Source organism: Salvelinus alpinus, chromosome 6 (assembly GCF_045679555.1).
Source record: "Salvelinus alpinus chromosome 6, SLU_Salpinus.1, whole genome shotgun sequence".
Lineage (NCBI taxonomy): Eukaryota > Metazoa > Chordata > Actinopteri > Salmoniformes > Salmonidae > Salvelinus > Salvelinus alpinus.
The window spans coordinates 39,746,482-39,762,690 of record NC_092091.1 but is presented as its reverse complement, the minus strand read 5'-3'; the positions used below and the strand labels follow the sequence as shown (position 1 = coordinate 39,762,690).

The 16,209-nt window shown below is 44.3% G+C and overlaps 1 protein-coding gene across 3 annotated transcripts in view; it reads right to left on the bottom strand.

Annotated features, from left to right (window-relative positions):
* LOC139578671 (exocyst complex component 2-like) overlaps positions 1 to 16,209 on the bottom strand; it is a 95,265-nt gene that overhangs the window by 34,015 nt on the left and 45,041 nt on the right. For all 3 annotated transcript variants that reach the window (XM_071406595.1, XM_071406594.1, XM_071406597.1), the window contains exons 5-10: positions 14,208 to 14,321; positions 11,798 to 11,922; positions 2,911 to 2,991; positions 1,637 to 1,782; positions 831 to 912; positions 633 to 735 (exon numbers count right to left, since the gene is read on the bottom strand). In XM_071406595.1, coding sequence (XP_071262696.1) covers positions 633 to 735; positions 831 to 912; positions 1,637 to 1,782; positions 2,911 to 2,991; positions 11,798 to 11,922; positions 14,208 to 14,321 — 651 coding nt within the window. The remainder of the gene's footprint in view (positions 1 to 632; positions 736 to 830; positions 913 to 1,636; positions 1,783 to 2,910; positions 2,992 to 11,797; positions 11,923 to 14,207; positions 14,322 to 16,209) is intronic.

Sequence of the window (16,209 nt, the reverse complement as noted above, 5' to 3'; positions counted from 1 at the left end):
AGGAACAAGGATAGAGAGAGACAGGGAAGTGAGCGAGAAAGAGAAAGTGAGAGAGAGGAGAAAGAACAAGACATGAAGAAAGATTTATTTTAAAAGTACATTTTCTGCCCAATGACCGCGGTCACCGTAGAGTTACGGGGGAAGACCGTCAGGAAAATAAAATAACCGTCATAACGTAAAAAAAAACATAAATAAAATGAAGACTTGTTTGCTACAACCCCTTGCTGAAACAATAAGCAACCACGTTTCATCGCGCTGTAAAGAGTCCATGTTACCACGGAAATGGTAGCCGTCTTCAGTCCGCTGTTTGCTCCACAACACAAAATTCTAAAAATGTCTAGAGAGGACGCAGTTTTAGGGTTTTGTGTTGTGGAACAAACAGCTCACTGAAGATGGCTGCAGCCGGCGTGCGGTTGAGTCCGTATCCATGGTAACACGGTCCGTTACACGATTATAAAATTAACGTGCCAGCCCTAAAGATGAGGCAAACAATGAGCCAGAGACAGAAAGTAAGAACAGAGAACAGAACGAATATGGGAAATGTAATACACTAAAACCATAAAGACATTACTAATTTTGCACTGCGTGACATCTAACCCTCTACAGTGCAGTATGTGTAAACATAGTGAGACCGTATGTATCTCTTCTGGTCATGCAGGGTTGAAGGTGTCTCCAGTAGCTTGTCCAGGAGCAGACTCCTAAGAGCCCCGATCCTCGTCTCCACCTCGGCATACACTACACACAGACAGGAGAGACCATTGTCATTACTCTTGTTGACAGCACAGTAAACTGGACATCACCCCTCTTCCAAGAAGCTCAGTTCACCCTACCTTTTTTAAAGACCGAGACCTCCGTGTTGCTGAACAGAGACTTGGCTTTCTCATAGTCATTGATCACCACGTCATAATCTCCCTGAAGGAGAACACATACAATTCTCAAGACAGCTCACAGACAACAATATCACAAATGGTTCATTAAAAAAAATAAATGTTTATTGATATTTTATTTGACAGGGGTTTATTTCATACGTGGAGACACTTGTGTGTACAGTGCACTGGACATGAACACGACACTTTGGCATTCTAGCTTCTCTAGCACCACCTTCTGGATGCCGGGCTGGAGTTTGAGCAACAGGTTGAGGTGTGCATGCTGTGCGTGTGTTCCATGACCATAGACTGACCAGGTGAATCCAGGTGAAAGCCATGGTCCCTTATTAATGTCACTTGTTAAATCCACTTCCATCAGTGTAGATGAAGGGGAGGAGACAAGGATTTTTAAGCCTTGAGACGTGGATTGGGTATGTGTGCCATTCAGAGGGTGTCTTTGAACAGGGTATGGTAGTAGGTGCCAGGCGTACTGGTTTGAGTGTGTCAAGAACTGCAACGCTGCAGGGTTTTTCACGCTCAACAGTTTCCCCTGTGTATCAAGAATGGTCCACCACCCAAAGGACATCCAGCCAACATGGCAAAACTGTGGGAAGCATTGGAGTCAACATGGGCCAGCATCCCTGTGGAACGCTTACGAAACCTTGTAGAGTCCATGCCCTGATGAATTGAGACTGTTCTGAGGGCAAAAGGGGGGGGTGCAACTCAACATTAGGAAAGTGTTCTTAATGTTTTGTACACTCAGTGTATACCTTCTGTATGTTGCGTTCGATGTTGAGCGGTAGGTTGAAGAGGAACTTGAAGCGCTGCAGGACGTTGAGGGCGTTCCGCGTTGAGTCAGCTTTATCCTTCCGCCCCAACACCTCCTGGAACAGAGTGTCTGCTGTATCACTGGCTCCTGGGGTGGAGGGAGTGGGGGGAGGGGAATAAAAGGGAGAAAATAGAGAGAAGAGGGGAGAAGGGAGAGAGATGGAGAGAAAGAGCGAGCGTGAGAGAGAGAGGGTGAGTACTACAGACATCAAGAAAAAGTTAAAAGGATACATTTTTTTATTTCACTATTAATACATATCTCTCTGACATAAAGAACCTGGTTTTCCTCTGTGGTGATGGCATGTGTGTGTTATATTATCTGAACTTAGAGGGGTGGAAAAAGAGTCAAGGAGTGTGACAGCTCTCTCTTACTCTAGTCCCTCTTTTTCTCTCTGGGCCATTAGTACTCTCCGGCTTCTTGGGTGGCCTCGGAAGTGGAGGCAAAAAAAGAAAAAACAAGGACTCGCTAATTTAAATCAGAAAAAAAGAAGCCAGGCGTCCGCCAACCCCACCAAATCTCAAAAGGAAAAACATTGAGATTTAAAACACTTCGCTCCCGACTCTATGCTCTGACTGACGAGATGTCATGTGTTTGATACTTCGAGGGGCTGTTTGTGATTAGCTGATGGGTTGAGGGTTTGACGGGCGGGTGGGGTGGAGGTTAAGGGGGTGTATGGGAAGAAGACAGGGGTCTTGGGTCGAGGCGCTGTGGGGATGAAAGCAGCGTTTATTAACCTTCAACCCGGAGGAAACCTTTCCGTTTATTCACCCTCCATGATAGGTAGGAGACGCATTATCATGTATGAGATGAGAGGGGCGGACAGAGGATCCGGCTGGAAGATCTACTCTCCAGACAGGGAAGAACGAACACACGCGGCGTGGTGTGTGTATGAGAGAGTGTGTGTGTGAGCTTGTAAAGAAACGTCCTAGTAATTGAACTTCCAATAAAGACAGAAGTGGAAAGAGGATATTAACCAATGGCACCTGGGATGATGTCTGCGCTCAGCTCACACTACATGATAATAGCAAGAAGTAGAAAGATAGAAATGCAGATGGATGATGGATTGGTTGATGGATGGGTTGATAGATGATCATTCGTACATGGATAGAAGGATGGATGGATAGAAGGATGGATGGATGGATGGATGGATAAATGAATGGATGGAAATTTGGATGAATGAACAGATAGCTGTATAGATGGATGAAAGATGCTTACTGTTGAGGACATTCTCCAGGCGTTGTGTCATGGAGCCCTCCACCCTCTCTGTCCCGTCTGACTCCAACCTCTGGTGTATAGCTGCAACAGAACAATACAGTTTTATTCAATTATGTGAAAGATTGTGATGATAACGGCTCAGTTCAATCAAAGTAGGCTGGCCCTCTTAGAAATCTCGTAAATCGATGCATTGCGCTCTCTTTTTTTTTTTATTATAAAGCCCTGCATGCATTAACTTCCATTGTACCTTACTTCATTGTTAACTTATAGACGTAGGACATACCAGACACGGTCTCAGGGATGGCTAACTCTGGAGATCTCAGAGTTAAGTAAGACGCAAAGAAATGAAAAGTAGATTTACCTGTGGAATAGGGGTGGCAGGGTAGCCTAGTGGTTAAGAGCGTTGGGCCAGACACACACACACACTTAAAGCTTTAGGCATTCTAAATAAGTGTTCTCTCAATTTCTAATTGGAGGGTTGACAACACACAAAAAAAGAACTGTCTCTATGGCTACAAAGAACAAACAGCTTTTAAACCTGTCCAACAATGTCATGAATTCCACAGATTAGCCAAATCTGAGTTCATGTAAATATCATACAGCTATTAGATCGAGCCTAGGCTACTTATCCATGTTCTTCAACGTGCACTAGTCACAAACTGTTAATACTAGAATAGATACATACGGCAAGGCGTGGCTTAACGTGACCACACCCCAGAGTAGGGTACTCCCGTTACTCCCATGTAATTAGCCTAACTTTGGCGTCATCCTAAACAAACTACTGACACTTTTTTTGTAGTTTCAATAAACTTTTTCAGCAGCATCAAGTGTCGTTATTAAAATACTTTGGCTGTCACAACAACAAATTACTTGTATGATACTTACTCTGCCACGAATTTATTACCCGATCTGCTAACACTTATACTTACGTCACTGTTTGTTTCCCCATAGCTTTTTCGCCGGTTAGCTGATGTTAGCGAGAGAAATTAAATCTCAATCTAATTCGCTTGTCTGAGATATGTCGCGTAACTACTTCCAGTCTTTGCCTACTCTTGAACGGTCTAGAGTTGTTTGGTCTATATGTCCTTTCAACTTTCCGGGGACTAACTAGGGACACAACCCTACCAAATGGACCAAAACAAAGTAGCCTATGGTGATATCTACACCTAGTTGGTGGAATCTCCAAGTTTGCATAAATATCCAAATGCAGAAGAATATTATAGCTGTTATTTGGACAGATACAGCTCACTAGTCATTACTACAAGCGAACTAGCAAGCTTTATACAAAGCGATTTACCGCGGATTAAGTGTTTGAACACACATACATGTATAGAGTAACCGTAGCCCACAACTTCACATCATCATCAAGCGTGAAACAATGATGTCCGCCTAACCTTGTACTTGGGCAGTTGATGAAACTGAATTTGGTGGTCTTTTCTCATACCATTGCTGAAACAAAACAGTATGCAACAGCTTTTCGGCCTCTTAAAAGCAGGGTTAGTTAGCTAATTGAATAAAGTCCGTTGGAATCGGCTTTTTGGCTGATAATTGTGATTTACATTCCATGCGAGTCATGCTAACATTTTTACGTTTAGAATAAAGTGTTTTTAGGTATGATGTAGTTTGTTGATTAAGTTAGTTGAATGAAGACGAATTCAGCCATGGCATTGTAAACATTATTTTGGTTAGCTAGCTAGCTAACATTAGCATAACTAACTAGCTAATGCTGTGCCAATTCCGTTTTTTTCTGTTATCTATAGAAACGCCTAGGAATGTGTTTATGGTTGAACTTTCTGTAAGTTTTCCTTCAAAACTGTTGGTCAAAGCTGAGTGCATAGTGGATGTTTATTAAGCACCACAATAGAGACAGACAGCGCTACCAAGACCGAGTGCACACTGCAAAGAGCGTGTTGTTTGTTACGCTTCAAATGGTCTGTGTGGTGACGAAACAGGGGTGCGAATAAGGGCTTAAAAATGTTTTACGCATAAAAAAATGTCACGCATTGACGCGTTATTAACACGTTAACTTTGACAGGCCTGGTACTGATGTGTATGCAGGGCTCATCTGAGAAAAAGAGACCTTTGTATCAGCATGACTCCTACTCGAAACAAAGGTTAAATTTAAAAATAAAAATGTAAAAAAATATACACAGTGAAAAATAGCTGAATTAAAGAGGCACATAATCGGGGATAGAGAAATACTCAACAAGACAGAAATACAGAGAAAGAGTTATTTTAAGATCTCTGTGTGTTCTATAATAACAAATCAGACAGATTGAGCAGCAGAGGCACTCTAACATGCTTAATTCTGAGATTCTGGAACATTTTCAATTTAAGGAACCAAAGGTAAAACAATAAACAGCCTCTCTGCCCCAGTGGTAGATGAGAGGTAACCTGCGTGACCCTCCATCTACAGACACTATTGTCAGACTCTGACCACACCTCCCTCTCAAGCTTTCCCACGCCAACCACTGACCTGACCCGGTCACCACAATAACTGTACTGCATCAATACACCTGACCTGGCTTGACCGAATCAGCAGTACCACCCAAAATCCACTCCAAATGAGTATTTTCCCTACTATCAAAGTTGTTTTGGAGACCCCAACTGGAAACTAATCTATTCTAGGAGAAAGACGGTTCCAAATGGAGCATAGACAGTACACACTCTGCACCCAAAGACAGAGTCCGGAGGAAATTTGCAAATTCTAATGTTTTATCATTTGGAGGAATAATACTTGGGTGAGGATAGCTGAAAGACTGGAGAGCACTATTTCTACTGCTGAGAGGGATGCTGCTAGTGTCAGCTTTACTATACAAGGCTAATGAAGAAAGAAAGATCTGCAGGGTGCACATTCCAATATCAACACTGAGTAGGACATAGTGCTGGTGAGGTAAGGCAAGGAGAAGTAGATGCAAGGCAGAGGATGTAAAAGGTGAGAGGACGAGAGGAAATGGAGATGGAGGTCAGAATAGATCTGAACATGTGGACCAGAAAGATATTCATTTCAGAGAGGGAGAGAGTAGGGTAGGCAGAGAGAGAAGTAAGTGAGGGGGACAGAGAGAGAAGAGAGAGCGCGCGTCAGGGCTGCTCACATGAACAAATACATTGTGGCTGTAGTTAGGCAGCTGGGTGCTGAGAGGGGCAGTGTGGGTTTATTGATAGAACAGGGATAGAGGACGGAAGAGGGGGAGAGAGGGTCGAAAGGGGGAGGGTGAGCGGACGAGATGAGAGAAATTGACAAGGGAAAGAGAAGGAGGGGGGAAGGAAAGAGGGAAGGAAAAAGAGGAGGAGAGACAGTTCTGTAAATAAATGTGGGTATGTTCCTTCTGACAGACGGGAGCAGAGAGAGGCTGAGGTATTCCTGAACCTCACTTATAGTGCCTTTGGAAAGTATTCAGACCCCTTGACCTTTTCCACATTTTGTAATATTACAGCCTTATTCTAAAATGTATTAAATACAGCGTATTTAGCGTCTGGACAAGGGGAACAAAACGACATTAATGTAGACACGGAGAAGAAACGGAGGAAGTGACAGATATAGGGGAGGCAATCAATAAAGTAATAGTCCAGGTGAGTCCAATGAAGCGCTGATGCGTGTAACGATGGCAACAGGTGTGCGTAATGATGGGCCCCTCGAGCGCCGGGGAGCGGGGGCAGGCATGAAAGACTCTTCCTAGAGCTAGCCTCCCGGCCAAACTGAGCAATGGGGGGGAGGAGGGCATTGATCAGGGAGTTGACCAAGAACCCGATGTTCACTCTGACAGAGCTCTAGAGTTCCTCTGAGGAGATGGGAGAACCTTCCAGAAAAACAACCATCTCTGCAGCACTCCACCAATCAGGCCTTTATGGTAGAGTGGCCAGACGGAAGCCACTCCTCAGTAAATGGCAAATGACAGCCCGCTTGGAGTTTGCCAAAAGGCACTTAAAGGACTCTGACCATGAGAAACAAGAGATTCTCTGGTTTGATGAAACCAAGATTGAACTCTTTGGTCTGAATGCCAAACGTCATGTCTGGAGGAAACCTGGCACAATCCCTCCCGTGAAGCGTGGTGGTGGCAGAATCATGCTGTGGGCATGTTTTTCAGCGGCCGTACAGAGATCCTTGATGAAAACCTGCTCTTCAGAATGGGGCGAAGGTTCACCTTCCAACAGGACTCTAAGCACACAGCCAAGACAAAGCAGGAGTGGCTTCGGGACAAGTCTCTGAATGTGCATGAGTGGCCCAGCCAGAGCCCTGACTTGAACCCAATCGAACATCTCTGGAGAGACCTGAAAATGGCTGTGCAGCAACGCTCCCCATCCAACCTGACAGAGCTTGAGAGGATCTGCAGAGAAGAATGGGAGAAACTTCTCAAATACAGGTGTGCCAAGCATGTAGCGTCATACCCAAGAAGACTCGAGGCTGTAATCGCTCCCAAAGGTGATTCAACAAAGTACTGAGTAAAGGGTCTGAACATAAAATAATATATATATATATTTGCACAAATTTCGAAAAAACTGTTTCTGCTTTGTCATTATGGGGTATTGTGTGTAGATTGATGAGGGAAAAAAATACAATTTAATACATTTTAGAATAAGGCTGTAACATAAACAATGTCAAGGGGTCTGAATACTTTCCGAATGCACTATATCAAACATGCCATCATATCATGGCTGCCTAATCGGCACAAGCATCACTGGACCACCACAGCAAGTATAATGGCTAGAACACCAGTCCCATGGTCTGGTAGAGGACATTCAGAGAACCAGGGCAGGAACCATAGACTTAGCCTATAAGCAGAAACAGGGAGACCAGAGGTTTTATGGAAGAAGAATGCCATCTGCCTCTGCTCTGAAAAGGATAGAGTAGAGAAGAGAGAAGTCTACAATAAGTCTTTGTACGGTCTAAACAACACAGTTATAAAGGATTCTGGCCTGATTCTGTAGACATATCTATAGGGGGACAGGACTGATGAGTGAGTACGCACATGCATTGCACACACACAGCCTGAGGGTTCTGGTTCTCGTCTCCGCAGAGAACCCTGTGCCCCCTTGCCAGCTGTGAGTCCTCTCCGTCTGTCACGCACTCTCGCTGCCGTGGCTATGACGTCACGGCTAACCTAAACACCCCGTCAGGCGCCGGATAAAACAAACACACACACACACACACAGAGCAGCGGAGGAAGAGACGCAGGCAGCCCCACTCAGCTTCCTGGAACCCACTGATTCTAAAGCTGGAGATGTTTTGACTCCCGACTGCTGTAGACGAGTCGGAGGTTCGGAGCGTTGGGAATACGGCCCTGGGAAATCTTGGATTTTGGAACACGGTAGCGGTAGTCTGTTTCCTGTATTGCAGGGCCACTTCCTTTTCACACAACAATAAAAAACTTAAAATGTGTACATTTTTCAGAGCCCCCCACCCCCCAAAAAACCCTGCCTCTCTATCATTCTGTTAGCCAGGTAGTCAGAAGACCCATGTGGAACATGGTTCAATTTGTCAGGGGATCAGCCTAACCAAACAGCCCCCTAGCATGACTATGAACCCCCATGCCTTTCACCAAGCTGTCTGGGTCACAAAAGGTTAAGAGAACTGTTCCTTCACTTTCTTTTTTACCCAGCTCCTGGCCCACTGGATGGGTGACCCCAGACTTCAAGGTCATTTGACCTCTGCGACCTCATGTAACCCCTCAATGCAGACATGTACCCTGCAGGTACAAGCGTCAGTCAAACAGTGAAGGGGAACAGTGTAATAAGGGTGTTATGAGGTTGTAATATAAATGTGCTTTGGGATGAGGGTGAGGTTAGCCATTTAGCGGCTGGTGCTAAACTGTGTTGAAGCCCAGCAGGGAAACACAAAGGCCATTATTACTGAGACATCCGTGGTCATACACGTCTCGGTTTCTGTTGGAGGAGACGAATGAGGTGAGATTGAGGATCGGAGAGGGCGGGACAAGAGAGAGAAAGCCAAGAAAGAGAACAGGAGAAAGAGAAGAAACCCATGGATTCTCAAAACACAACACTTGTTTGAACCATTTTGTTGTTGAACAGAACTCATTTAAATTTTCCAGATTTGGCCCACGCAGAGACATTCCTTCCTCATTTCCACACTGCGATCCCCAGTCCCCTACTCGCTCTTATCAATAAAACATCAGGCTTTTACGATAGCCATAAATAAAATTCTCACATGCAGGCAGAAGAGAAAATAAACTGAGGAGACAAAAAGTAAAGGCATTAAAACGGTGATTGAGTGAGCTGGAAGCACCACAGGCTAAACAGCAATTAGTACCGTGCCACTTTTAATGCAATACATTCTGACCACAGAGCACACACACACACACACGTGCACACACTCGCCCGCATGCAAACACACACGCGTAATTTTTTATTTCCTTTCAATTTGTACAGCAACACCTAAGGAGTAGCTAATTTGGAATGACTACAACTGAGACGACCTGCCAAACAGAGACAGAGAGAGAGAGAGAGAGAGAGAGAGAGAGACAAAGAAAGGATTCACAGTTACACAGACATCTGTGCTAACTGGGCCTGGCAATGAGCGACTGCTGGAGCCGCCTAGAGCCGTCTGGCTCTGGCACATTACTATAGCTTACCCTTACCATATGCTGGGCTAGCACTCAGATATTCTTTATAACCAAGCAAAACAGGGCCTCTGAGAAGCATCCTTCTAAAAACAGCCATAATCAGAGGACTAAATACTGTAATGAGTCAGAATATACCTCTCAAACCTGTACAGTGAAGTACATCCTAATGTCAAAGGTCAATTGACTTTCATCTTATGGTCCATTGCTTCCTGACTCACAGGTCATTGGAGTCCATCAACGAGCACTACTTCCTGGGTCACTGAGGACTTGTGCTTCCCATTGGGTTCATATTGGGCATGATTAGTATAGTGAACGTGAGAAAGGGTCTGTATTGTTCCCCTCGGTCACGTTAGGACCGTTATCATCCCGATTACTCTTGCCTGCATTGTGTGGCCCTGCTCCATTTATTTAGATTCAGTTGCCAACAATGAAAACATTGCCTCGGACCCCCCCGCGCTCCTACCGGGGCACAAACATTACATTAGGAAAGCAATAATAATCATGACAGAGGCATATAAATAGTAAGGGGAAGTAACTGAGTGGTTATGAGGGGAAATAAGAGTAAACAGACAAAAATATGAATGATACAGTTGAACAATTGATTTCACTGAACTAACTGGCAGAGCGACAGCAGTCACAATGTTACCTCAGAGGTTTCACAGAGTGGATCATAAAGGCTATGTGTGTGTGGGGTGGGGGGTCAGTATACGTGTGCATTAGTAAACGTGTCTGTCCAGTATGTGCATGTTCCGTACGTGTGTTTGTGTGTATAGTGAGAGGCAAATGTAAGTGTGTACAATTACAATTATAATTTGTGTAATGCAAATCAGCACACTACACTCTAAGGTTCTTTTTTCACATGTATTATTTTAACATTTACTTAACCAGGCAAGTCAGTTAAGAGCAAATTCTTATTTACAATGATGGCCTATGAACAGTGGGTTCACTGCCTTGTCCAGGGGCAGAAGGACAGATTTTTACCTTGTCAGCTCGGGAAATTGATCTAGCAACCTTACGGTTTACTGGCCCAACGCTCTAACCACTAGGCTACCTGCTGTCTATAAGGACGCAGCAGAGCAGCAGTACAGATTGCCTCATGGCCCTGCCTGTGCCTGCTACCGTGAAAGTAGTGTGATTGACAGTTGAGAGCTGACGTGGTTTTAATGAAAGTGAATTAGGCGTGATGTGGTTGGCTAGCCGTACTGCAGTACACTGAAGCACAGAGCACCACTCCACTGTAATCAACCACTGCTAGACCACACCGCACGGCCGTGTGATGATACACACGCTCACACACACGCTCACACCAGAGTTCTGAGAAATGGTTGGGTGTTAACTCAGTCATTAGATTACATGCCCACTGCAAAAGACTACTAACCTTATCCCGAACCATACCTGGCTTAGTCTTACACACACCGCAATACACCACGAGCCTGACAAACTCTTACCTGCATCATGAGAGCCAAGTTCCGTCAACCCTGTAACAATTTTACATTCAATATCTTAACAGTGTTAACATCTCTCTCGGTGTAATAACACACGTACGATGTGTACCACACACTCTCTGTGTAGTAGTGGCGTACTGTGTACCACACACTCTCTGTGTAGTAGTGGCGTACTGTGTACCACACACTCTCTGTGTAGTAGTGGCGTACTGTGTACCACACACTCTCTGCGTAGTAGTGGCGTACTGTGTACCACACACTCTCTGCGTAGTAGTGGCGTACTGTGTACCACACGCTCTCTGCGTAGTAGTGGCGTACTGTGTACCACACGCTCTCTGCGTAGTAGTGGCGTACTGTGTACCACACGCTCTCTGCGTAGTAGTGGCGTACTGTGTACCACACGCTCTCTGCGTAGTAGTGGCGTACTGTGTACCACACGCTCTCTGCGTAGTAGTGGCGTACTGTGTACCACACGCTCTCTGCGTAGTAGTGGCGTACTGTGTACCACACGCTCTCTGCGTAGTAGTGGCGTACTGTGTACCACACGCTCTCTGCGTAGTAGTGGCGTACTGTGTACCACACGCTCTCTGCGTAGTAGTGGCGTACTGTGTACCACACACTCTCTGCGTAGTAGTGGCGTACTGTGTACCACACACTCTCTGCGTAGTAGTGGCGTACTGTGTACCACACACTCTCTGCGTAGTAGTGGCGTACTGTGTACCACACACTCTCTGCGTAGTAGTGGCGTACTGTGTACCACACACTCTCTGCATAGTAGTGGCGTACTGTGTACCACACACTCTCTGCATAGTAGTGGTGTACCATACGCTCTCTGTGTAGTATTGGTGTACTGTATCTTACCTGCGAGAGCATCCTGAGCCTCGAAGAAGGTGCTGAGGCCTCCCTTCACATAGGCCAGACTGCCCTCATTCTTCTTTGTGGCCTGCTTCTTCAGGTTACTGGCTGCCATACGCAACTGGTCGAAACTGAGAGGGGGGAGAGAGAAAGAGGGGGGGGGGGGGGGGTACCATCAGTCAGAGGAGTTGTGTGTGCGTATTCTTTTGTGTGTGTGGAACAGAGTGCATGTGCGCCGTGCCTGAGTGAGTGTGAGCTTGCGTGTCCGCAGGAGGGTGTGTGTGTGTGTGTGTGTGTGTGTGTGTGTGTGTGTGTGTCTCCTGGGAGTGAATGGAGGTTTCCTCTGGAGGAAGAAACACATGCCCTGTCAACCAAAAACAACCCAACGGACCCTGAAGTTCTGCAGTAGCTAGTCAGGACTCGGCAGGATCCAACCGTTAGACTGGGGTTAGTTGGAGGGGAACCATGACGGAAAGGAAACCAGGAGAGACTAATAATAACCTGACAGACAGGCTGACAAACACTGTCCTAATATGACAAAGACCAGGGGTTAGAGTTCAACAAGAGAAAGGACACTTCCTTCACATGTCCAACGTTTTCTTGTTGGGTCAAAGATCAAGAAGGAATGGAGGTAGATTGTATTTGTTTCCAGACTAAATCTGTCTCTGGGTTAGGGGATAGATTGGAAGGGCTGAGAACCATGTAAAAGACAACATTAAAAAGGTTCTCGTCTCAAGTCACAGCAATAGTTTCAAAAGTTGAACTATGCTGCTGACAAAGAAAACATCTAGGATTCATGTGTATGTTTGTGACTAGTAGTTTGGTTGTTTGGGCTGACGTTCATAAAGAAGTTACAGTGCCTTCAGAAAGTATTCACACCCCTGGACTTAAAATTTTTTTTTTTTTGTGTTACAGGCTGAATTTAAAATGTACATTTTGTGTCCCTGGTGTACACAGAATACCCCACAATGTCAAAGTGGAATTTTGATTTTAGAAATGTTTACAAATAATAAAACATTTAAAGCTGAAATGTCCTGAGTCAATAAGTATTCAACTCCTTTGTTATGGCAAGCCCAAATATATTCAGGAGTAAAGATTTGTTTAACAAGTCACATAATAAGTTGCATGGACCTAATGTGCAATATTAGTGGTTAATAACATTTTTGAATGATTACACCATCGCTGTACCCCACACATACAATTATCTGTAAGGACCCTCAGTCGAGTATTGAATTTCAAGCACAAATTCAACCACAAAGATAAGGGAGGTTTTCCAATGCCTCGCAAAGAAGGGCACCTATTGGTTGATGGGTACAATTTTTAAAAAGGCAGACACTGAATATCCCTTTGAGCATGGTGAAGTTATTAATTACGTTTTGGTTGGTGTATCAATACACCCAGTCGTCCTTCCTAACTCAGTTGCCAGAGAGGAATAAAACCGAGCAATGGTGATTTTAAAACCGTTAGAGTGTAATGGCTGGGATAGGAGAACACTGAGGTTGAATCAAAAACATTGTAGCTACTCTACAATACTAACCTAAATGACAGAGTCCAAATATGGAAGTCTGTACAGAACAAATATTCCAAAACATTCAATAACTTTGCAATTAGGCACTAAAGTAATACTGCAAAAAATGTGGCAAAGAAATGAACTTCCTGTCCTGAATACAAAGCATTATGTTTGGGGCAAATCCAACACAACACTTCACTGACTCCCACTCTTCATGTTATGGATATGCTCGTCATCGGCAAAGGATTAGAGAGGTTTTTTTTAGGACAAAAAGAAACAGAACAGAATTAAGCACAGGCAAAATCCTAGAACCTGGACTTGTTTCAGTCTGCTTCCCGTCAGACACTGGGAGACAAATTCACCTTTCAGCAGGACAATAACCTAAAACTCACAGCCAAATCTTTCACTGGAGTTGCTAACCAAGACGACGACGTGTTCTAGTTGCAGTTTTGACTTAAATCAGCTTGCAAATCTATGGCAAGACTTGAAAATGGCTGTCTAGCAATGATCAACAACCAACTTGACAGAGCTCGAAAAGTTTAAAAAATAATAATAATGGGCAAATATATTACAATCCAGGTGTGCAAAGCTCTTAGAGACTTACCCAAAGGTGATTATTGATTCAGGGTGTTGAAAACTTACTGTATCTAATCAAGATAGTGTTTTGTCATTAATCTTATAATTAAAAATATATTCTTGCACTTTGACATTTGAGTATTTAGGGTAGATCAAAAAATAAAAAATAAAAGACAATTCAATCCACTTTTAACACAACAAAAATGTGGAAAAAGTCAAGACGTGTGAATACTTTCTGAAGGCGCTGTAGTTGGGAAGGAGTGCTGTCTGATTGGCTGTGTCTCTTAGACCCAGAGGCCGTAAAAAAAATAATTGGTTGGTCCGACCTACCTGGTGACCGAGTGGTTCTCGATAAGGTACCAAGTAGCTGAGAAGTTCTCGCTGGTGAACTCTCCACTCACACCTGGAAACAATGCCTCCAGATCTTTCAGAGGGACCTTACCCCTGGGGGAGAAAACACACACATACAAGAGATTACTAAGGAAACCCTATTCAAATGTATGTTTTATGTCTCCTATGTATGATCATGCTGTGGTCCCTGTATGGCTCAGTTGGTAGAGCATGGTGCTTGCAATGTCAGGATTGTGGGGTTTGAATCTCAGGGCCACCAATATGTAAAATGGATGTATGCATGCATGCATGACTGTAAGTCACTTTCAGTTAAGTGTGTGCTAAAAGGCATGTATTATTATGCTGCAAAACCCATTTCCCTCTTTGACAATAAAGTTGGAGCTTGAACAATCTACACCAACACTGAATTAGAGGGAACGCTTACAACTGCACATAGTTACTCAAATAAGAAAGAACATTCACCAGTTACATTATACAAAACAACAAGGACTTCATTCTATAATGTAATAAGGTGAAAGGAAACTTGACGTGTTGGTATAAAGTCCTCCAGCGGGGTCAGCGTGAGGCCAGGCCGTGCCCAAAGAGGAAGGCCTGGGCATGGGAAGAGCAGTGTGTGACGCCTGGGCGCCCCTGGAGGACCCAGAAGTTGTTAGGAAGGTTTGATCTGTGGTAATGACCCGTGGGCTACACAAACTAAACTCTAAAATGAAACCCACCGCCCACCCAGCCTCTACTGTACTGGAACACACTGAGCCCCGAGGGGATAAATACACACACATGCACAACACAAGCACACACACACACGCCACAGAGCAGAATTATCTCAGTGCCGATCGGTAAAGATGGGTTGTCATGGGAAAGAAGTGGGAGAAAGAGGGGGAGGGTGAAACTGCAAGTTTGATCACCATGAAAGGTTAATGTCAATTAACCTCTCGAAACCATTCCGTCTCAAAGTGCTCGTGCTGCTTCTGGTAACGGTGTGGCTCAGTTGGCAAGAGTGTTTGGCTAGCAATGCACAGGTTGTGGACTGACTTCCTAGACCATGTACACACTTAATAAAAATGTACTCACCGCACTGTTTGGCGCTTTACAAAGCGTCTGCTATGTGGCATATTACATTTATACAGTTGAAGTCGGAAGTTTACACACACTTAGGTTGGAGTCATTAAAACTTGTTTTTCAACCACTCCACAATTTTCTTGTTGACAAACTATAGTTTTGGCAAGTCGATTAGGACATCTACTTTATGCATGACACAAGCAATTTTTCCAACAATTGTTTACAAACAGTTTATTTCACTGTATCACAATTCCAGTGGGTCAGAAGTTTACATACTCTAAATTGACTGTGCTTTTAAACAGCTTGCAAAATTACAGGAAATTATGTCATGGCTTTAGAAGCTTCTGATAGGCTAATTGACATAATTTGAGTCAATTGGAGGTGTACCTGTGGATGTATTTCAAGGCCCACCTTCAAACTCAGTGCCTCTGCTTGGCATCATGGGAAAATCAAAAGAAATCATCAAATCACCTCCACAAGTCTGGTTCATCCTTGGGAGCAATTTCCAAATGCCTGAAGGTACCACGTTCATCTGTACAAACAATAGTATGCAAGTATAAACACCATGAGACCACGCAGCCATCATACCGCTCAGGAAGGAGGCGCGTTCTGTCTCCTAGAGATGAACGTACTGTGGTGTGAAAAGTGCAAATCAATCCCAGAACAACAGCAAAGGACCCTGTGAAGATGCTGGAGGAAACAGGTACAAAAGTATTTATATCCACAGTAAAATGAGTCCTATATTGACGTAACCTGAAAGGCCGCACAGCAAGGAAGAAGCCACTGATCCAAAACCGCCATAGAAAAGCCAGCCTATGGTTTGCAAGTGCATATGAGGACAAAGATCATACTTTTTGGAGAAGTGTCCTCTGGTCTGATGAAACAAAAATAGAACTGTTTGGCCATAATGACCATCGTTATG